General features: G+C 38.9%; 1 protein-coding gene across 2 annotated transcripts; it reads right to left on the reverse strand.

The window, feature by feature from the left end:
* Positions 1-722: 722 nt before the first annotated feature.
* stk25b (serine/threonine kinase 25b) lies at positions 723-23948 on the reverse strand. 2 transcript variants are annotated; one of them, XM_061977714.2, is made up of 11 exons: positions 23541-23948; positions 18231-18461; positions 14008-14064; positions 12981-13089; positions 12744-12901; positions 11451-11636; positions 11104-11249; positions 8042-8147; positions 7910-7981; positions 1069-1208; positions 723-1007 (listed from the first exon to the last, which is right to left on the reverse strand). In XM_061977714.2, coding segments are annotated over exons 1-11 (1236 nt in total). In that variant the 5' UTR covers positions 23571-23948; the 3' UTR covers positions 723-1006. The 2 variants fall into 2 exon arrangements, with proteins under 2 accessions (XP_061833698.1, XP_061833697.1); XM_061977713.2 differs by having other exon boundaries at positions 1072-1208; positions 23541-23947.
* Between the last annotated feature and the right edge of the window lie 293 nt (positions 23949-24241).

The following is a 24241-nucleotide window of genomic DNA, read 5'->3' on the forward strand; positions in this document are numbered from 1 at the left end:
TGTCCTTGTCTCCTCCACTTAACAGCCACAAATTATATATATTACACTATATACATCCATCCATACGTTATGTTACTTTAATTTATTTCACGTAAAAAAAAAAAAAAAATTTAAGGTGTGGCGAATTATTTTATTTTGTAGTAGTAGCAGCGACTTCCTTGTTCATTTACAGAATCCGGTCAACTTCCTTTGTTTTCAGTCGTTTTAACAAACTGTCAGAAACTGCGCATGCAAGTGACGTCGAGGCCACATTTATACACTTTCATTCTGGAGTCTGATAAAGATCACATTTATCTTGCAGCTTGAAAAAAAACAGATTAAGAACAAATCCGATTTGGGCCACTTTGGCCTGCAGTGTAACCGTAATATGACATCTCTCAAACTGTGATCTTTGACTTCGACTTCGACTTCCTTTTTATTGTCATTCAAATGTGAACTTTACAGCACAGATAAGAACGAAATTTCGTTACATAAGCTCATGGTAGTGCAGGATAAAAAAGCAATAAGGTGCATATATAAATAAATAAATATATATAAATAATATATATATAAAAAAAAATAAAAAAATAAAAATATATATATATATATATATATTTAAATAGATTACTGTAGAGATATATTGATAATTCTTCTACAATTTAGAAAGGTGAATAAAACGGACACATTTATCTAATGTGTTCGAACAATCTTACTAAAATGTAGTTGGAAAAAAAGGATACAACTCACTTTTTCATTCAATTTATTATACCTTTTCAGTCTAACAGGTACACAACGTGATAACTTTCATGGCTTTGTGTGTCTTAAATACTCTCCGCTCTCAAAGGAAAAAACTGTAAAAATATTTCAGAACTACATAAAAGATTTGTAAAAGCAGAAGGAAGATTGGGGCTGCTCAGGTCCTTCTCGGAGTTTTGGAGACATGTTTAGAAGACAGAAGGGGGCGGGGCTTAACATTCAGTGGGTGTTTTCATCTTGAAGATGGCGTGCTGTTACCGTTGAAAGAAAACCTGATGGATCACAAAGTAGCGTGTTAGAACGTCGTCCCCGCCAACGGGCCGAGCCGCTCGCTACCTGCACACGCTCTCCATCATGTGCGTGACAAGGCGGTCGGAGATGCCGGGGCATGATTCCTCTGCCAGGTTGAAAGCGTTCTCCAGCTCCTCAATGGCGCCGACTCCGCCGCCGCTCGCTCGCCGCTTCTCCCTCAGCTGGGTGTGTGAGTGGAAAAAGTGAACGTGTCAATCAAGGAAAAGAAAGGCACAGTGTAGTTTATGCATCATTGCAGTTTATTGTTACAACTCTTACCAAATGTGAGAAAACTCCCACCGTTTTCCTGTTCGCTCCACTTTTGAGTGTAACGGTCGCTTGTGAAGTTCTTGGTTTTCATGACATTATCAATAAAAAGAGCTGCTTCCTGATTAACATCACACTGCCTATGACCCGTCTCTAGCTACATGGTGGAGGACAGCTTTGCTACATATCTTAAAGGGGAACATTATCACCAGACCTATGTAAGCGTCAATATATACCTTGATGTTGCAGAAAAAAGACCATATATTTTTTTAACCGATTTCCGAACTCTAAATGGGTGAATTTTGGCGAATTAAACGCCTTTCTGTTATTCGCTCTCGGAGCGATGACGTCACAATGTGACGTCACATCGGGAAGCAATCCGCCATTTTATTAAACACCGAGTCAAATCAGCTCTGTTATTTTCCGTTTTTTCGACTGTTTTCCGTACCTTGGAGACATCATGCCTCGTCGGTGTGTTGTCGGAGGGTGTAACAACACGAACAGGGACGGATTCAAGTTGCACCAGTGGCCCAAAGATGCGAAAGTGGCAAGAAATTGGACGTTTGTTCCGCACACTTTACCGACGAAAGCTATGCTACGACAGAGATGGCAAGAATGTGTGGATATCCTGCGACACTCAAAGCAGATGCATTTCCAACGATAAAGTCAAAGAAATCTGCCGCCAGACCCCCATTGAATCTGCCGGAGTGTGTGAGCAATTTAGGGACAAAGGCACTCGGTAGCACGGCAAGCAATGGCGGCAGTTTGTTCCCGCAGACGAGCGAGCTAAACCCCCTATCGACCCTAGCTTCCCTGGCCTGCTGACATCAACTCCAAAACTGGACAGATCAGCTTTCAGGAAAAGAGAGCGGATGAGGGTATGTCTACAGAATATATTAATTGATGAAAATTGGGCTGTCTGCACTCTCAAAGTGCATGTTGTTGCCAAATGTATTTCATATGCTGTAAACCTAGTTCATAGTTGTTAGTTTCCTTTAATGCCAAACAAACACATACCAATCGTTGGTTAGAAGGCGATCGCCGAATTCGTCCTCGCTTTCTCCCGTGTCGCTGGCTGTTGTGTCGTTTTCATCGGTTTCGCTTGCATACGGTTGAAACCGATATGGCTCAATAGCTTCAGTTTCTTCTTCAATTTCGTTTTCGCTACCTGCCTCCACACTACAACCATCCGTTTCAATACATGCGTAATCTGTTGAATCGCTTAAGCCGCTGAAATCCGAGTCTGAATCTGAGCTAATGTCGCTATAGCTTGCTGTTCTTTCCGCCATGTTTGTTTGTGTTGGCTTCACTATGTGACGTCACAGGAAAATGGACGGGTGGTTAAAATGAGGCACTTTGAAGCTTTTTTTAGGGATATTGCGTGATGGGTAAAATTTTGAAAAAAACTTCGAAAAATATAATAAGCCACTGGGAACTGATTTTTAATGGTTTTAACCATTCTGAAATTGTGATAATGTTCCCCTTTAAAATAAATCTGGGAGCAGATATTCAGCAAATAGGATAATCTAGCATTAATGTTGCTGATGGAAGAGGAACTGTACTTTCTTTGGAATTTCGCATCAAATTCACAATCATTATGAGAGACAAGAAGACCGATGCGTTTCCGGACTACAGAGTGCGCCGGTATATAAGCTACACCCACTAAATCTTAGAGCGAGAGGGGAAACAAATTCCATGTACCGTATTTTTCGGAGTATAAGTCGCACCGGCCGAAAATGCATAATAAAGAAGGAAAAAAACATATATAAGTCGCACTGGAGTTTAAGTCGCATTTTTTGGGGATATTTATTTGATAAAACCCAACACCAAGAATAGACATTCCAAAGGCAATTTAAAATAAATAAAGAATAGTGAACAACAGGCTGAATAAGTGTACGTTATATGAGGCATAAATAACCAACTGAGAACTGGTATGTTAACGTAACATATTATGGTAAGAGTCATTCAAATAACTATAACATATAGAACATGCTATACGTTTACCAATCTGTCACTCCTAATCGCTAAATCCCATGAAATCTTATATGTCTAGTCTCTTACGTGAATGAGCTAAATAATATTATTTGATATTTTACGGTAATGTGTTAATAATTTCACACAGAAGTCGCTCCTGAGTATAAGTCGCACTATGAAAAAAACTGCGACTTATAGTCCGAAAAATACGGTATTAGCCACACTGGACTATAAGCCGCAGATATATATGTTGTAAAATGAGTTATTTACACATAAATATTTTATAAATATTTATTTAGATACCTTAATTGTTTCCAAACAGTGTCTGTAACACGGCAGTAAAACAGCTGATCAAACAAAACAGAAGTCATGGTCATGGACCCACTAGCTCTCCAATCAGCTTAACAGACTCACTAACTCCATGGTGACGTTTTGGTGAATTTACTGAGTAATTTGTGAAACTGAAACAATACAAAAAGAATGCCTTTGTAAGTTAATAATACTAACACAGACACTTGTTAATGTGTTAGCATATTAGCTAATGCTAACGACGCTCGCTTGATTACATTACGATAGCACGTACAAATATGCATGAAGATACTCCTACAGCCATCACACTTGGGACGCTTTAGTAAGTAAGAATTGTTTTAGTTATATTGTAAAACTTAGAAGCGTCGCTTGGAGTGATGAATGAAGAATCCATACGAGTAGTAACGCTATGGACCGCGAAAAGATGGAGCAGCGCTTCTACTTCCGGTTCAAAGCTTTAAACAGCAGGAATTCACATTCACCCAGCAGCACCTGCCGTGAACGAACTCACAAACAATAACACCATCTAAGTGTGTTTGCATGTGTTTAATGAAAACTACGTTTTATGGCCGTCAGCGAAGAAAAATCCATAAATTAGCTGCACCGTTTTTATGCATTCTCACTCGTAAATAAGCGTAAGTAAAAGTCCTCTAACAATGGAATCAATAGGAGTACATTATTCCGCCCATAAAGCCCTCTAAAAAACGTTCCAAAAGCGCCAACAATATTCCATTTACATTTGGTGACATGTGTATTAGCAAGTATTAGTGGTATTATAAACGCAAACAAAGACAAACTATTTATAGTGGTGCCGTGATCACAGGGAGCTAAGTAGCTTGTTGCTGCTATGTTGACATCATGAGCTGGTGAGCTGCTTCCTCGCCTCGGGTTTTGTGAAAAGATCATAAATCATGCCTCTCACCTGGACAGTAGAAGGATGAGGACGTAATCCTACAAGTTGGTACACTCTGACAGCCAATTTAGACCCGGAAATGGCAAGAATGACACAAAAAGACGCTTGGTTTCACCCCCCTTTTCTTGGCGAGAATAATGAGTCGAAAAATATGAACTTCCTAGCAGTCGGCATCCTAATGACAGCAGACCTTGTACAGTAAGTGATGTCTTATTATGTTTGTTGGCTCTCATAAAGTCTGCAGTGAGTAATAATCAGTGATGAAGAGAAAAAATTGTGAACATCGTGATGCTTTTTTGAAACTAATGCTTAAAATTAATGCTTAAAGTGATGAAAATAGGTAAATATTAAATGTTATTATACATGTTACTACATTACATATATACTTACATCATGTATATAAAACATTAATGGAGGTGTTTGCATATATTTACTATTTAGAATGCATAAAAAAATAAAAACAAGTTCTTGTCTTACATAATAGTTGTGAATGATAGACACAATTCTCAAAAAAGTGCACTTTCCCTTTAAGTGGGGCTTTAACGTTCACACTTTAAAGGCCTACTGAAATGCGATTTTCTTATTTAAACGGGGATAGCAGGTCCATTCTATGTGTCATACTTGATCATTTCGCGATATTGCCATATTTTTGCTGAAAGGATTTAGTAGAGAACATCGACAATAAAGTTCGCAACTTGTGGTTGCTGATAAAAAAGCCTTGCCTGTACCGGAAGTAGCAGACGAGTAGCGTGACGTCACAGGTTGTGGAGCTCCTCACATCTGCACATTGTTTACAATCATGGCCACCAGCAGCGAGAGCGATTCGGATCGAGAAAGCGACAATTTCCCCATTAATTTGAGCGAGGATGAAAGATTCGTGGATGAGGAAAGTGAGAGTGAAGGACTAGAGGGCAGTGGGAGCGATTCAGATAGGGAAGATGCTGTGAGAGGCGGGTGGGACCTGATATTCAGCTGGGAATGACTAAAACAGTAAATAAACACAAGACATATATATACTCTATTAGCCACAACACAACCAGGCTTGTATTTAATATGCCACAAATTAATCCCGCATAACAAAGACCTCCCCCCTCCCGTCCATATAACCCGCCAATACAACTCAAACACCTGCACAACACACTCAATCCCACAGCCCAAAGTACCGTTCACCTCCCCAAAGTTCATACAGCACATATATTTCCCCAAAGTTACGTACGTGACATGCACATAGCGGCACGCACGTACGGGCAAGCGATCAAATATTTGGAAGCCGCAGCTGCATGCGTACTCACGGTACCGCGTCTGCGTATCCAACTCAAAGTTCTCCTGGTAAGAGTCTCTGTTGTCCCAGTTCTCCACAGGCCAATGGTAAAGCTTGACTGTCATCTTTCGGGAATTTAAACAATGAAACACCGGCTGTGCTATCCGGCACACCAGTCAAGGGGTGCATTCTACGGCGGGGGTGCGTTATCCAGCACAACACCTGCCGCAATACACCGCTTCCCACCTACAGCTTTCTTCTTTGCTGTCTCCTTTGTTCATTGAACAAATTGCAAAAGATTCACCAACACAGATGTCCAGAATACCGTGGAATTTTGCGATGAAAACAGATGACTTAATAGCTGGCCACCATGCTGTCCCAAAATGTCCTCTTCAATCCGTGACGTCACGCGCAGGCGTCATCATACCGAGACGTTTTCAGCAGGATATTTCGCGCAAAATTTAAAATTGCACTTTAGTAAGCTAACCCAGCCGTATTGGCATGTGTTGCAATGTTAAGATTTCATCATTGATGTATAAACTATCAGACTGTGTGGTCGGTAGTAGTGGGTTTCAGTAGGCCTTTAACACACATACAGGGCCACACTTACCATGAGGCAAACACAAGCAGTTGCCTGGGGCCCCAAGATGATTACCGTATTTTTTGGACTATAAGTCGCAGTTTTTTTCATAGTTTGGCCGAGGGTGCGACTTATACTCAGGAGCGACTTATGTGTGAAATTATTAACACATTACCGTAAAATATCAAATAATATTGTTAAGCTCATTCACGTAAGAGACTAGACGTATAAGATTTCATGGGATTTAGCGATTAGGAGTGACAGATTGTTTGGTAAACGTATAGCATGTTCTATATGTTATAGTTATTTGACTGACTCTTACCATAATATGTTACGTTAACATACCAGGCACGTTCTCAGTTGGTTATTTATGCCTCATATAACGTACACTTATTCAGCCTGTTGTTCGCTATTCTTTATTTATTTTAAATTGCCTTTCGAATGTCTATTCTTGGTGTTGGGTTTTATCAAATACATTTCCCCAAAAAATGCGACTTATACTCCAGTGCGACTTATATATGTTTTTTTCCTTCTTTATTATGCATTTTCGGCCGGAGTGCCTTATATTCCGAAAAATACGGTACTAAAGTTTTCTTCAATTCAAAAAAATTCTTTACATTTTTGTCTTCATTTGTACGCTTGGAAATACAGCTCCGTGGTGAGAGAGCAGCTCACCAGTTGATGTCAACACAGCAGCAACAGGCTAGTTAGCGCTCTGTGACAACGTGCCACCGAAAATAGTTTGTCTGTGTCAGTCCTTATAATAACAATACCACAAATACTTATTAATATTCAAGTCACCAAATGTAAATAGAGTATTGTTGGTGGTTTTTGAATGGTTATTTATTGGATTTTATGGGCGCAATAGTGGAGCTCCCATTGACTTCCTTGTAACTTGACTTTGATTTACAAGTTAGAATGCATAAAAAAATATATATTTGTTTTCTTGTCTCCTATAATGATTGTGAAGGACAGGCTAAATTGCAAATAAAGTGCAGTTCCCCTTGTTGTACGTGATAAATTCCAAATCAAGTGCACTTGCCCTTGTCGTACGTGATATGTGAGGTCAAGTGCGGAGTTAGTGGACTAAAGTGGGTTAAGTACAGAACTTTGCTTCTTGGACTATGCACTGTCAGAAACAAGTGTGGACAAACACATGGCGTGTTCCTACTTTGGCTTACAGTAGGGAAGGGATTTCCTGGGTGGGTCTCGTGTGAGAGGAAGAGGGGGTTAATCATTTTGCGATGCAGTCTGCTGAAAATGATGGAAAGCGCCACTCTACATAGCAACTGACGCTGTGGTCTAAGTTGGAATTTTCACTAAGCACATTTGAAGATATTCAACACTAGAGCGGATAGTGCACACCCTCAATTCGTCACGTTGCATGTGTCAGGTAAACCGCAACAAATAGGGCCTTATGAATCGCCTTCCTACTGTTCTAAACGCACTTTTAAAATCCAATTCCAGTATCAAGACTACATTTTGGTAGATGGACGTTAAAGAGACTATTGTGAGAGTCTTTTCAAAATGTTACAAACAGCACAATGTCATGTTGGTACGGTCCACAAGACAGACGTACCTCTCTGAAGATGGGTGTGACCAAGGCCGACAGGCACTGTGACTTAGGTTGCCTCTTCACGGAATCTCCTGACTTGAAGACAGCAAGAGTGGAATGTGTGAAATATTTTGGTGTTTGCGTTGTGTGTCCTACCTCTGAGTCGGTGTGTGTGTAGCCCTGCTGCAACTTGTTCATAGTGCTGGGTCTGACGGTGGGGAAGGTCCACATGGGGCAGGAATCCACGTCGCCGTCACCGTCCCTGCACACAGAAACATGGCGCCACTTCAAGAGCACTGATAGAAGAACACGAGGAAGAAAGCATCCAGCAGACAACACCAAGATTGCAGATGATCACTTCTACACACATGATCTACTCCGCTCTGAGTGTTACTTTGGGAAATATACATGACCTTGTTTTGAAAAAATGATTGATATTTTGGAGTGCATGAGAAAAGTCCAAAGCTCTCTTTGACCATAAGACAAAAGAACCAATGTTGTAATGGTGGTATGGAGCTAAGTGCTCAGTCAGCATTAACAGCACTGGTGAGTTGATTCTTTGATTGTACAAACGTAAACAAAAGTACAACACTGTAACTTCTTCACCAAGCATGTGATTTGAACTTCATGAAAAAAACTGAAAAGAAGCCAGGGGTCTGGGGGCCCCAGGTCCCCGGCCAGGTCCAGGGCGGTCCTGGTGGGGGAACAAAGAGCTCCTGGTTTTCCAGCAATTAAACATGCAAAAATTACCCCCAAAAAAGCACAATTTAAAGAGGTTTTAGTGTTTGATAAAGAATTGAAAAAGATCAACAGAGTTGACATAACTACATACCCCATTCATCCAAATGAATCACTACGTCTGTTTCAGTACTATGTTTAGTCATTACAGTAATTACAACTTGTGTTCACATTCATAGGAACCACAGAGGTTAGCCTACTATATTCAGTATTTACAACCTTACTAGTGTTCATTTCACAGCCACAGATGGTTCATCCAGTTGTTGACATTATTTACACATTACTTTGGCATTTTTGCTTTGATGGCTCTGACATGAGCCGTCATGGCAAATATCTGAGCAGCTTGCATTTTCCTTTTTGTTTCTGCTTTAGTGTATTCTGCCTTAGATTTTATTGCCAATTTCTGTCTCTTCGACTCCGTCCCCACTTCTAACTGCTCCAAATGCAAACATCATAAAGAGTACAAACAAAGTTTACCGGTAATCTATTAGCTAACTTCCTTTTTCTGAATAGCCATTTATGATTCATAGCATGAAATACCAAATATCTTGCAGTCATGTTGTCCATCCATCCATTTTCTACCGCTTGTCCCTCACGGGTTTGCTGGAGCCTATCTCAGCCGCACACGGGCGGTAGGCGAAGTTGCCACCTCATCGCAGGGCCAACACAGATAGACGGACAGCGGCGGGGAACACCCTGGACAAGTCGCCACTTCATCGCAATGCCAACACAGATAGAAAGACAACATTCACACTCACATTCACACATGTTGTTTATGTTTAAAAAATGATTCAACTATTCAATGTCAAAACATAAACAGTAGAAATAATGAACAAAATGACAGCTACTGTCTTGGATGGGATTTTTGAAAATTACATGTAGCATTTAGACAGGCTATACTGTAGCAAAAGTCATCACATGTCTGCCACAATCATGTGTGTTCTTAAATGTGTATTCCACGTCAGAACTAGGAGTGTCCCGATCCAATATTGATCCAAAATTGGTATCAGATATCAGAAATCAGCTTATGTTACCCTGCGTTCTGTCCAAAAACCTACATTCCAAGAACTTCCAAGAGCTTATTAGTGATTACCAGAGATCAAAAAAAGTCTGCCGGCTTTAGAGCGTTTTCTATTCGGGCTCCGGTACTCTGGAATGCCCTACCAGTAATAGTTAGAGATGCTACCTCAGTGGAAGCAATTACGTCCCATCTTAAAACTCATCTATGAACACTAGCTTTTAGACTCTGTTTTAGACCATTTGACCTGCCGCTGCTCTCTTTTTTGGCCACCCTCTCCTTTACCAGATGGCCACGGATAATCCCCGGAGAGATACCAGTCTGGAGGATTCGCTAGCTGTTCAACGTCATGACCAACGTTCCCTTCTAAGGTGCGCGCCTGCGCAATTGCGCACTGCTCACGTGTCCTCTGCGCACAGCAAATTAATGCCGCGCAGAAAATCAAAAATCCCATCTGAACTTTAAACAAAATAAACACATTACAATTTATTCTGTATGATTTTGCAATGCAACTCTGGGAGTGACAGGTGACAACAAGAGTGGCCCCAATGAATAAAACCATCTTTGTCAACAGTTCAATTATCGTCTGTCGAGACACTTTACCGAATGGAATTCCATCAATCACTTTATTGAGCAAAACTGTTTGTAACCACACCAAAAACATGAGTAAAAAAACGTATCTATATAAAAACTGGTAATTTTCTGCCATACAAACCAGGTTTAAACTAACGTTGTCATCCGTCGTTTCAACAGAAGCCGCTCGCTCTCTCACCTGCACCAACACAAGCACTCATGGCACTTAGCCAGTGCTGCGTTTATGGCCACACAAAAAGTCGGACAACCCCAACGCCACACAATGTGTAAATGCCAGGTTGTAATACTCTGACTCCTCAATCAGATGTGTGCTTATTTTACTGCCATTTATTAAGAATGTTAATCCAAGACTATTATTCATGAAATATTGTCACCAGATTTCATAAATGCTAATAAATTTTTTTATTTTACAGACAGAAAATTACAGGAACTAAATGTAATCTCTGAAAGGGGTAACATTTCTTTTAAAGGCAGACATACAATACTAGCACATAGGTCATGAAAAACATGTTTTTTGTTATTTTCATTGTAAGAGGGCAAAATTATTTTAATAAAACATTTAAATTGTTATGATGTCAGGTTTGGGACAGGTGTGACGCTGGTGTAGCCACAGTGTGCACGTCTGATGTTGCTCACACACATGAAAAATTAGAGGGAACATTGGTCATGACCCACTCCTACGAGCCTGTGCTTGCCCCCAACAGACTGGACTCTCACGTTATCATGAAGGTATCCGTGTGGTTTATTCAGCCCTTCAAGGCACCTGTGATTAAGGGCTATATAAATGAACTTTGATTGAAGTGCTCCATCTAAGTGTACCCAATTAATTGGCCCGTAGTGTGTGCGACCATGTTGTTCTAAGACTCACATGTCAGAGTCATCAGAGCTGGACTCATCCCCGTGACCTTCGGACTTCCAGCGGCGGTAGCGGTCGATGAGCTCAGTCAGATAGGCCGTCTTCTTGGTGTAGCGGGTGATGTATTTGTGCTTCAGCAGCTCCTTGGCTGTTGGTCTCTACGACACATTTGAAGATGAAGATTCACAGTAGGAACCATGTGTCCAGCATCAAATGACTCTTTGAAGGGATTTTAATCCTATTTGATTATTTCAGCGAGTGCTTGACAAATTACAGCATGCATGCATGCAGAGTGGAATGACAGTTCATGTGTAAGCCCTGGTTTGCTTCCAGGTGCAGTAGAAACAGACTTTACTCACAAAACGGGGGTCTTTGTTGAGACAGGCCTCCACAAACTCTTTGAAAGGCTTGCTGTAAGGTCCGTCCAGGGTTGGTGGAGTATTTTTAGGAATGAGGAAGAGGACCCTCATTGGGTGTAAGTCAGAGTTGGGAGGTTCTCCTTTCGCCAGCTCGATGGCCGTAATACCCAGCGACCAAATATCGGCCTGAAAGAGGAGAACAACTACGTTAAAGCTTGGGGGATCACCATGGCAACATTAGGTGCACTTGCACAATCTAATGTACATACAACTCAGCTGAAGCAAAGTTTGTTCCAACTGACGCCGTCCTAGAAGTCATGTTTTACCAACATGATGGTTGTGGTCTGCACTGCATCATACTTTATGATTCAGTGTTGCACACCACAGTTACATTTGGACCGCCACAAAACGATTGCCGCTTAAAACCTATTTTTTTAAAAGCATTTGACTAAAAAATGTCTATCTGTTCCTCTTTCAACCTTTGACGTTGCTATGTAATTATTTTTTAAATTACATTTTATTTGTCTCTTCTCGGCTCTGTAGCACTTTGAGATGCTAAAAATACAAATATGTTATAAAGAAAATTAATTCTTATCATAAGGGAACCGTTTTTCATATTTGGGGTGTTACGGATAGTTGGACTGTCTTTGAAGCCTGTTTTTAGGGTTGGCCGACATTGGTATAAAATCATACCAACACACCACAAACTATACACTACTGCTATCTAACGTCTCGGACTTCATGATACAAGATGTAACAACTGGACAGCAGTTGTCATAGTCAGCTCTATTTTTAATGTTGCAGTAAAAATTTGATTTTATTAGCAGAAACAAATTATATTTTAATAACACACAAAAAAGTACCGAAAATTGGTACCGTTCAGTACCCGTATCGGAACTGTATCGGTTCAAATGCGAACGGTACCCTTCCCTAATGTTACATCACTTTTGCCTTGCACTTGTCCCTTCAACTATTATTGTATAAGAAACATAACTCTGTTCACTATGTAAGATGTGAAAAATTACAAAGATAATAAACATTAAACCTTAAACTAAATGAAGTAATACATTCATCCATCCATTTGTCCATTCAACAATATCAAATAAAATCGAGGAGAAATTGCCATAATTCTGGCACCAAAACCAACAGCCATAGAGAAGGTTCATGAACGCACCTTGCTGGCCATGACCGCGATTGGTGCATAACGAGAAAATGTGTTCTTTTCCCACACAGAACTGATGTTTCATGTTGGTGGTTTACTTCAAGTGACACGTCCACACAGCGTTTCCTCACCTTGAAGTCGTAGGCCGACTGTTTGATGACTTCTGGCGCCATCCAGAAAGGTGTGCCCACAAATGTGTTCCTCTTAATTTGAGTGTCTGTCAACTGTCCTGCCACACCGAAATCTGCCAGTTTCACATCGCCCTGCTCTGACAAGAGCACGTTGGCAGCTGGAGAAAAAAGAAAGAGCTAGCATTAAGAGAAATTAAGTGTGGATTTCTTTTTGATTAGCATTGATGTTCTTCTGACCTTTAATGTCTCTGTGAATCTTCCTTTCCGAGTGCAAATATTCCAACCCTTTCAAGATTTCCCGCAATATTGTGGCAATGTACGTCTCTTCAAGAGGCCCTGGGCGGAGCTAGAGTGAAAAGGAACGGTTTTGCTTTTAGATTTGAGAATTAAACACCGTAATGTTGCAAGAAAATACATCTTACCCCAGTGATTCTTAACTAAAGGGGCGGGGCCCATTGTTGGACCGCAAAAATATGTTTCGTAGCGATACTCAGTTGTAATACACTTTTCCACTACTTGTGGCAGTAATGATAATATCAAACAAACAGAAGAAGTCTGAGGCTCATCATAGAAAAGTTTCTTAAGCGCAAACATTGTGACTAAAGTGGTGAAGCTGTATTTTCACCACTTTAGGGGCGGTATAGCTCGGTTGGTAGAGTGGCCGTGCCATCAACCTGAAGGTTGCAGGTTCGATCCCCGCTTCTGCTATCCTAGTCACTGCTGTTGTGTCCTTGGGCAAGACACTTTACCCACCTGCTCCCAGTGCCACCCACACTGGTTTAAATGTAACTTAGATATTGGGTTTTCACTATGTAAAGCGCTTTGAGTCACTAGAGAAAAGCGCTATATAAATATAATTCACTTCACTTCAATTCACTATTTTCAATTGCACTTTAATTTTATTGACAGTTTATTTCAGAAAGATATTCCTTATTAATTTAGTTTATTTTAACGCAATAAATTTGTATGCAAATGAATTTTTCGTCAGTTATTCATGAGTCCCTTCTTATGTAGTATATTTGGTTAGTACTTATTTTTCTAATCAGCCTGACCTAAGCCTATGGTTTTTTGTGTTAAATAATAAAATAATCTTTGTGATTAAAACAGGGTTTCATGTTAGTTTTTAAGGTAGTAAACTGTAAGTAGGTCAGATATAATTATTGAATACAATTAAAATCAAGAGTAAGATTACTAATTCAGTGTTAGTATTTGAGTGGGGTCCCGGTCCCCTCTGTAGTGGAACATTTTAGAACCCCTGTCTTACCAGATCCAATGCAGATCCTCCTCCTAAATATTCCATGATAATCCAAAGCTTGGTCCCCTGGTAGACAGAATTCAGAGAACATGATGAGTTTTTCAAGGCATCAAGTATACCTCGCACATGTATTACAGTATCTCTTCTCAAAAGACAATACCACAGAAATTCAACTTACCCTTGAGAGTAGTCAATGTACAGCTTGTCCAGCAGTACAGACTTACTATCACATAGAGCCATTATTGTGTAAACAGCTGACAACACATGTGAGTGAGTATTAATATAAGTGGTGGTGGTGAATGTCATGCCCAGGAGGATTATGGCCATGCTCGTTGGCAATGGGGGTCACACTGAATGCTAACAATTTGGACACAAAGGGCTTGATGGTTTGCGTGTAAAAAAACAAACATGCAAAGCTGCTCTACTAAGCCCAGAGGATTGCATCTCTTAAATGAGCAAAATATAGACACATTTGTCTATATTGTCTTCATGTATTTGAAAATATATGCTGATTATTAGAACGCCCACAAAACTGGAAAGATGAGAGTTAAATGTGATTTATCCTGACTTAAACTGTTCTGCGGTCGCTCTTTTGTGTAAATATCAAGATAGTCTGGAATGTTTGCACAAATGAGAAAGGAGGCGATCACGCTGACGATTGAGAGAGAGAACATTTGTCAACACATTTGAAAAAAATATTAGATATATGGTCTATTCAGCAATAATATTTGACAATTTATTAATGTTGGATGACTTTAGGGGTTGATTAAAATAATTTCAATGTATTTGTTTTGGTGTCTGTCATTTTTGGAGATGTATTTAATGGTGTTAGTTTTTTCCTATACGAAATATATTTATTATATCTCCCATATATTACAATATATCTCCTATATGAAAAGAATTCTTGCGATATGCATAGTATTTTCTGGAATGTTCCAGACACACCTGCAGTGCCTGGTTTTCAGGCTAGGGGACGGAGCCACCTTCACACACATCTGATGCCCATTTCCTACGTGACCACATAAGCTCTCCAGTCTATTCACTTAGCGCCAGTTAATTCCTGATGCTTCACCCTTCCAGTTGTGTTCATCTCCTCTGCTCTAGGTCCACTCACGCTCCTCGTTCCAGTGGCTCTGCTCCCGCGCTGTTGTGTACTTTGTTTACTTGTTCCTCTCCACACCTTTTTGTCTGTGACTTCCATTTTTCCACACCTTTTGCGTGCGTCCTTAGTTGTTTTTTCTCACTCCCTATTGAGTGCGCTGTTTGTTATTATTGTTATTCATTTCGTCTATGTGTTGGGGTCCTACTCCAGTGAAGGCCAATCCTAACAAAAAGTAGGTTATGTCGTCTAGATCGCGCTTCAATATAGCCCAGAAACGCTAGTACACATTATATCTGTGTGCAGCATGTCAACAACATGATGTAACACAACGGGTTAGACCATATGATGCCATAAATGTGGAGGGAAATGAACCTCATTTAAATAGGGCGGTCTGCACCACTTTTGGAATTGTTATCAGTCGAACCAGCAGTCTTAGTAGATCCCCCACAACACGCCTTCCAATACTACACACTGGGGCTGTCCCTATATTAATATTTTGGTAACGGTACCAAAATGTATTTCAATACTATGATACTTTTCAAAATAAAGGGGGCCACAAAAAATATCATTTTGGCTTAATTTTAACACAAAATCGTATGATATATAAAACATATATTTCTTAATGCACTCAAAGAACATTTTAGGAAGATTAAACTTAAAAGGCATTAAACACATTGGGCTTTTCTTATTGCATTTGAAGAACAATTTACCGGTACAAGTGTATATAGTCTGCCATCATCTAGGATTAGGTTAGAATAGAACAGGGGTCACCAACGCGGTGCCCGCGGGCACCAGGTCGCCCGTAAGGACCAGATGAGTCGCCCGCTGGCCTGTTCTAAAAATAGCTCAAATAGTAGCACTTACCAGTGAGCTGCCTCTATTTTTTAAATTGTATTTATTTACTAGCAAGCTGGTTTCGCTTTGCTCGACATTTTTAATTTTAAGAGAGACAAAACTCAAATAGAATTTGAAAATCCAAGAAAATATTTCAAAGACTTGGTCTTCACTTGTTTAAATACATTCATTTATTTTTTTTACTTTGCTTCTTATAACTTTCAGAAAGACAATTTTAGAGAAAAAATACAACCTTAAAAATGATTTTAACACATATACCTTTTTACCTTCTAAATTCCTTCCTCTTCTTTCCTGACAATTTAAATCAATGTTCAAGTAAATTAATTTTTTTTATTGTAAAGAATAATAAATCCATTTTAATTTAATTCTTCATTTTAGCTTCTGTTTTTTCGACAAAGAATATTTGTGAAATATTTCTTCAAACTTATTATGACTAAAATTCAAAAAAATTATTCTGGCAAATCTAGAAAATCTGTAGAATCAAATTTAAATCTTATTTCAAAGTCTTGAATTTCTTTTAAAATTTTTGTTCTGGAAAATGTAGAAGAAATAATGATTTGTCTTTGTTAGAAATATAGCTTGGTCCAATTTGTTATATATTCTAACAAAGTGCAGATTGGATTTTAACCTATTTAAAACATGTCATCAAAATTCTAAAATGAATCTTAATCAGGAAAAATTACTAATGATGTTCTTTAAATTCTTTTTTAAATTTTTTCAAAAAGATTCGAATTAGCTAGTTTTTCTCTTCTTTTTTTCGGTTGAATTTTGAATTTTAAAGAGTCAAAATTGAAGATAAACTATTTTTCAAAATTTAATTTTAATTTTTTTCGTGTTTTCTCCTCTTTTGAACCGTTCAATTAAGTGTTTTTTTCATCATTTATTTTTTACAAAAAACCTTCCGTAAAAGGAAAAAAAATGGCTTGTTAGCTAGTTAAAATGAGATATTGTGATTTCACAAGACTGTCTTAGAAGTGATCATTTGAAAATGTTCAATTTGAAAAATGTGCACTTAGAGAAAATATAAAAATAAAGTGTTGCATATTGATATTTATCTGTTTCTATATATATTTATTGTGAGAAATCATTAAGATGATCAGTGTTTCCACAAAGATAAATATCATTAATTATTAATAATAACATAGAGTTAAAGGTAAATTGAGCAAATTGGCTATTTCTGGCAATTTATTTAAGTGTGTATCAAACTGGTAGCCCTTCGCATTAATCAGTACCCAAGAAGTAGCTCTTGGTTTCAAAAAGGTTGGTGACCCCTGGAATAGAATATCAAGTTTTACTGACATTGCAGTAAATGCTTCATGATTTATGGTTGCCACTCTAGGTCTGGCTTTAAGACAAATACAATAATTACTAAATACTAAAAACAATACCATGGCTAAAAGCCCACAGACAAATTCAGTAATTTCACTTGCATTAGTTTATGCTACATGGGTGGTTTGGACTGTGCTAATAATTGGCAACAAGCCAAGCAGCTGTGTGCCCGTCTACGTATCTGTATGCCCACAGCAGGGGAGCGAGTTAACTTTGTTACCTGTCGATCTGAATGCTTGTTATTTGGTTGTTTACCTAAGTTTGAAGCAAAGGTTAAAATACTTTATTAATCCTGCCACCTTTGGCGAGGCATGTTTCAAGGCAGTGCTGCAGCGCGGTGCTTCCGTGTTTAAAGTGTCATCTTTATCGATAGTTTTGAAGCCCAAATACCTCCTCCATATTGCGCCTCACACACACTCTTTATTAACCAGTAGAATATCCGTGTTTTGCCATTCTTCATCTCCAAGCTGTTTGTTATTGTATGCACGCTTGACTCTGAGCGTGCGTGCTGACACTCTCAACATCATGCGCCTCGGCTAAGTATGCCACCGCCGCACAGCAGCATGCAGATGAATAAAAATGTACCGTATTTTTCGAAGGCAGTATAGTATCATTTTTAATTTCTTAGGACCGCCGCACTTTATTAGAACCGGTATACCGTACAACCCTAGAACAAACAATTTTATAGTCTGCACTCGCTGTTTAGCACTTGTTATTTGGATATTTGCAGATCAGGCACTTATTGTGAGACGTAGACACTTGCTATGCCAGATATTCAGACAATATTGGCTGTGTGCTCATTTTGAGTGGATAGTAACGCTACACTGCTTAACAAGCTGTACACTGACCACTCTAAGTTCAAGCCAAGTTGTATTTCTGTACTATGGTCTCCTTTAGTGTATATAATAAAATAATTTAGCAGATAACAGGTGCAAAGTCATCCTACCTTCAGGTAAGAGCCATAATACTTAGTGACAAATGGACTGTCACACTGGCTCAGCACCGTGATCTCCTGTTGAATATCTTCGATCTCGTCCTCCGCCTCTTCCAGGTCAATGATTTTAATGGCCACCACCTCTTTCGTGCGGTTGTTGATGCCTTTGTAGACCTCTCCAAAGGAACCCTTCCCGATGCGCTCTTGCTTGGTGAAGTACTCTTCAGGATCCAACCGGGAATTCTGGTCCAGTCACAGCAAAAATGATAGAATGACTTTATAAACAGCTGACAACTTATTGTTTTTTGTTCTTCCAGACTAATCATCGGAATGAATAAATCCACTGCGTATGCAATTGTATTCATTGCTATTTCCCTCTATATTTTGATGTGCGCAGTAAATGCCATGGTAACCGAGCTAATAAACTCATTACAGGCGTCTCCTGCTGAGACACATAAACAGCATGTGCCAAAGGCAAACAGGCAATATAATGGGTGTGATTGAGCATAAAGGACAATGTTCAAACACACACTTTTAAAATGTAAAACACATATCCTTATTTTGTATATACAGTGATACCTCAAATTAAGAGTCCCACAACTAAAGAGTGTTTTGAGGTATGAGCTGTCTCTCGGCTAATTAAACAAAAATTTGAGGTACAAGCATCCCTGCCATTAGTTGGCATAGACATTGATTTGAGATTCAAGTGTTTTGAGTTAAGAGATCCGTCACAGAACCACAGGGTTTCCCCCAGATTGCCAACATACTTTTTTCTTCCCAAAAAATTGTTAATAAATACATACATACATTTAAGAAACAAATCTGTTTTATTAATTAGTATTAAGATATATTGTTCCTATAGTATATGGTTTTGCTCTATTTGCTTCTTGTACAATGTACTTTGGCGAGACTTTTTCAAGTTTCTCAAGACTTCTCCAGTCCTTTTAGTGACTTTTTCTTTAATGAAAACGACCAACAACAACAAATCTAGCATCTTTTTCTGGTGTTATTGGAGACTGTGCTCGTGTTTAGAGACGCTTTACTTCTGTCAACTCGATGTTCCCGAGAAAGAGCGAGAGCTTGAGCGAGCCTGATGTCACCCATGCTTTGCGTTGCTGCCCTAGCTGCATTTTCTCTCCTTAGAATCCACCACTGTGCTCTTAATATGTGTACATTACACATGTTGTAGGTCGCTGTCCACGGGTATATCTCGGCTACATTAAAGTACATCCAAATCGCAGACATCATCACAACTTCCGGTTTTAGTGATTAGTCTTTTTTTCTGCCGACAAATTTTTCGGTGCATCACTGGTCAATAGTGTGCAAATATTAGGCTTTATGTAACATATATACAACTTTTTGGACACCAATTTTATTCTGTCACCATTTCAGTCAGATTTTCGCAGAAATCACAGTACTGTTACTGCTGCTATGAAGTTTATAAATGATGTAACTGAAGCTCTTGACAGGAAGCAGTGCTGTCTGTCCCTCTTTATTGACTTTTCAAAGGCATTTGATACTGTTGATCATGTCATTTTAATCAAACGTCTTTCAGCTATTGGTTTTTCTCAGCAAGCAGTTGGATGGTTTGCAAATTACCTCACAAGTAGAACTCAGGCTGTTCAGATAGAAGGTTCCTCCTCGGACGTACTGCAAGTGAAAAAGGGTGTCCCTTAAGGTTCTGTGTTGGGCCCCTTATTATTCACTATTTACATAAATAATCTTGGACAGAATATTCCGAACTCAAATTTCCATTTCTATGCTGATGATACTGTCATATACTGCACAGCACCCACTCTTGCTGAGGCTTTTAAATATCTACAACATGCATTTGACAGAGTACAAGAACAACTTTGCTATCTTCAACTGGTTTTAAATGCAGAGAAAACAAAGTGTATGCTCTTTACCACATCAAAAACTGTAAGATCAGCACTGTGTGAGAATATTTTAACAAGAAATGGGCAACAAATTATGTTAGTATCTGCTTTTAAATATTTAGGATTTTTAATTGATGACCACTTGAGATTTAAGGAGCACATTCAGTATGTTGTAAAAAAACTGAAACTTTTACTGGGATTTTATTATAGAAACAAGTCTTGCTTTTCTTTTACTGTGAAACAGAAATTGGTGGAAACAACCTTTTTACCTGTTATTGACTATGGAGATGTGTTGTACATGAATGCTACTGCTGGTTGTCTCCACAAGCTGGATAGTGTGTACCACGGGGCACTGAGATTAATCACCAACTGCGCTCCCCTTACTCACCATTGCGTATTACACTCAATGGTTAACTGGACATCTTTATGTGCTCGACGCCTCAATCATTGGTATGTTTTTATCTACAAAACCATTCTGGGTATCACTCCATCTTATTTGTCTTGTCTTTTAACAAAGTAACAAGGAAGTCACAATCTTCCTTCAATGAATGTTCTGCAATTTGTCGTCCCCAAAGTAAGAACTGAACTGGGCAAGAAAGCATTTAGGTTTTCAGCACCGAAGGCATGGAATAACCTACAATCGAATATTAAACTTCAAACCCTAGTTACGTTGAATGAGTTTAAAACTTCTGTGAAAGGACTGCAGTCTACCTTGTCTGTATGCACATGTGTCATGTGAGCAAGTTTTAATGTTGTAAATGTGACGTTTTATGTATTTATTTACTGTTTTTAATGCAACCTTGCTGCTGCCCTCTTGGCCAGGTCTCCCTTGAAAAGGAGATCTTTGATCTCAATGGGATTTTACCTGGTTAAATAAAGGCTAATAATAATAATATGAAGGACAAACTCCAAAAGGACAAGCGGTAAAAAATGGTTGGATGGATGTATATACTTTGATTCCTAAGAAAAAGCAATTGTTGAAGGACTAGAAATTACATGTACGGTGTGGTGCAGTTGCAGGTGCAGTGAATACACTGATGTCCGTGCCTCCTCTACTGAACAGCCATAAAAAGATAAGAACCCCCCAAAAAAATATTACACTATATATATCCATTAATACATTATATTACCTTAATTAGTTTTCACGTAAAATAACCCTAATTTTTACAGTGAGGCGGCTTTTATTTTGCCATGGCGGGGCGTCACAATCAAGAACATGAAGGGGAAACCCTGAATCAATTAAACTTGTAAGTTGAGGTTACGGCTGCACAATTAATCGAGATTGAATCGACATTGAGGTTTTAATTTAGTGCGTTAAACAACCGCAAGAGGCTGAGTTTTTGTTGGGGTTTTTTTCTTCGCCGTCACCAGCATTTGAGTGACAGACATGCTCGCCAATAAGAATTGTTGAGCATCGCGTTTGTTCGTATCTCGCTTCATACAGGGAGAAAGACATCTCACTCTGTGCATCGCTCTGAGCACCGAAGCGCGTTTATTTAACAGTAAAATTAACTGAACACAGTGAGCCCTTCTTTCAGTCATTCACAATATTTGTCTCAGGGGCGGAGAGACAACTTTACACACACAGAAAAGACGTACAGACAGCCTCCCTTTTTGCGACTTGCTAGTATGAGGTGCCACAAAGTAACAACAATTAGGAGGAACGGAAAATATGATTATTTGTAATCATACTTTCCGTTCCTCCTAATTGTTGCTTTGCCAAGTGTCCCGTTGTGGTAATATTTCAGCTTCAAATTGGATGGGCAATATACGCCCATCAACACGGAAAAATCAGCCAGAATGCTGTGATCAAATGGTGGCAATAAACAAAAAGACAATGTCCGACCTAGTTTTTCCAACTGGGAAAAAACGCACTTTAAGAGATTCCCAATTTATTATTGTAACATTTCTGCTTGTAGAAATGAAAGTCCATTTTATTATTTTTTTGTGTGTTTATTTATTTAGGATGAAGTTAATTACCTTCCAATTACAGTACAATGGTCAACAATTCTACAGTAATGAGACATAAAAGTTGATATACTTCTAAATGGTTACTTGCTTTATTATATATTATGATTACATGCAGAAATAAATGATACAAAATATACAGTGTTCACACTGTATATTTTGTATCATTTATTACTTCTGTTTAAGCTGTCAGTCAGTCTGCATATAGCAAACATTGTTTTTAAGTGAATTATTGCATATTGTTCTAATGTGTGGCAAGAATAGACGAGTCAATCTTAAAGTAACATGTCTTCCATCACTCATTACTCATTGGTAGTGCTATATAGCATCACTCAGCACTTTTATGCATTTTTATGTATAAAATATAAAAATCGCAATCACTTGAGAGAAAAATTGCAATGAGTTTTTTTCTCTAAACCGTGCAGATCTAGTTGAGGTACAACTGTAATGTCAATGCACGGCTTTGTCATAACTTGAAATTTACTTAAAAATATCTACTCTATTTAGACTTTGACTTAGACTTCCTTTTTATTGTCATTGAAATTTGAACTTTACAGCACAGATAAGAACGAAATTTCGTTACATAAGCTCATGGTAGTGCAGGATAAAAAAGCAATAAGGTGCATATATAAATAAATAAATATATATAAATATATATATAAAATAAATAAATATATATATAAATATAAATAAATAAATAGATTACTGTACAGATAAATATATTGCACTTTTTCACATGCGTCCACGTTTATGGATGTATGTTATATTGTCTTTTTTATTCCAGGCGAGTTAATCCATTTTGGGGGGAGCTGAGAGGATAATTTAATGATGATGCTTTCAAGAGTCTTACGGCTTGAGGGAAGAAGCTGTTACAGAACCTGGAGGTTCTGCTTCGGAGGCTGCGGAACCTCTTTCTAGAGTCCAGCAGTGAAAACAGTCCTTGGTGGGGGTGGGAGGAGTCTTTGCAGGGGTCCCAGGCAACCACAATAACAACACAAATCAATGGAATTGATCATTGGAACTGGTATCACTTTGTGCTTTTAATTGGCTGTAATATAATCAAAGATCTCCACAATGACAGGCGGAATCTCTTTTGTATAAGGACCTGTTGCTTCTGCTGAAAAAACAAAACTTGTCAAAATTTCTCTAATCAGTGTTCTGGTGTTTTTATAATTCCAAAGTTTCACGTGAATTTACGGGCAAGTCTAACGTCACTGCCGGGCCAGATTTGGCTTGTGGGCCATAAATTGAGCAATTTTATTAGTTTACTGTGTGCATAAACCATAAATCGTATTGCATGTTTATTACTAATGTAGGCACAATTAAGAGCTTATGACACCAATGTTAGGCTATGTATAGACTTGACACGATATTTTCATACTTGTAGGTTGTTTATAACACATGTTGGTCGCCCTCCCACCCGTGTATTAAGTATGTCGCCTTGTCCTGACAGTGTGTGTGAAGATCATATACGTACCTGGTTTTGCATGTCTCGTAGGTGTGCCATGTTTTTCTTCACGTATCCCAAGGAAGGCCACTGTTATATATTTCAGAGAGTATCAATATGTCCTTTAAGTATTCTTCCTCTCCTCGTCAATGTCTAGGAAGCTAGCTAGGTGGCTAGCCAACAAGATAAACACCCAGCAGGCTGCTTCTTTTAACTGGGCTGTCACTCCGTCTTCGGCCTCCAAGTCCAGCGGAGGAGCCAACAGCCCTGCTACCCACCGAGTTATTCACTGAGACATTCCATTCATGTCCGCATTGGTGGACAAAACGAATAATATTCCTCCGGAGTTGGCTATTTTAATTCATTTCACGACGCGTCCAGCCCGTTGTTCAGTAGCTTGAGGACAAAATAATGGCTTGAGCGAAGGACGCATGCGCAGTTTTTTTTTGGTTTTTTTTTTAAAGCGGTGGGATTGTGGGATATGTATGCTAGCTCACGGTAGCCTGGAGGTCTCGTAACACATTTTAGAAATAAAAATACAGCAATTTATATTTTGTCTTCCTATAATGAATATGATAGTTTTTACTACACATAAATAATTGTGTTATGTGTGTATTGAAAAATACACGTAAAAGCGTTGTATTTTTATTTGTGCGCTTGATTTGTAATCTGGCAGACGCCGTTGTGTAGCCATCTCATATCCGATAGTCCACCGCCGCCCCGGCGGGCAC

Source organism: Nerophis lumbriciformis, linkage group LG18 (assembly GCF_033978685.3).
Source record: "Nerophis lumbriciformis linkage group LG18, RoL_Nlum_v2.1, whole genome shotgun sequence".
Taxonomy (NCBI): Eukaryota; Metazoa; Chordata; class Actinopteri; order Syngnathiformes; family Syngnathidae; genus Nerophis; species Nerophis lumbriciformis.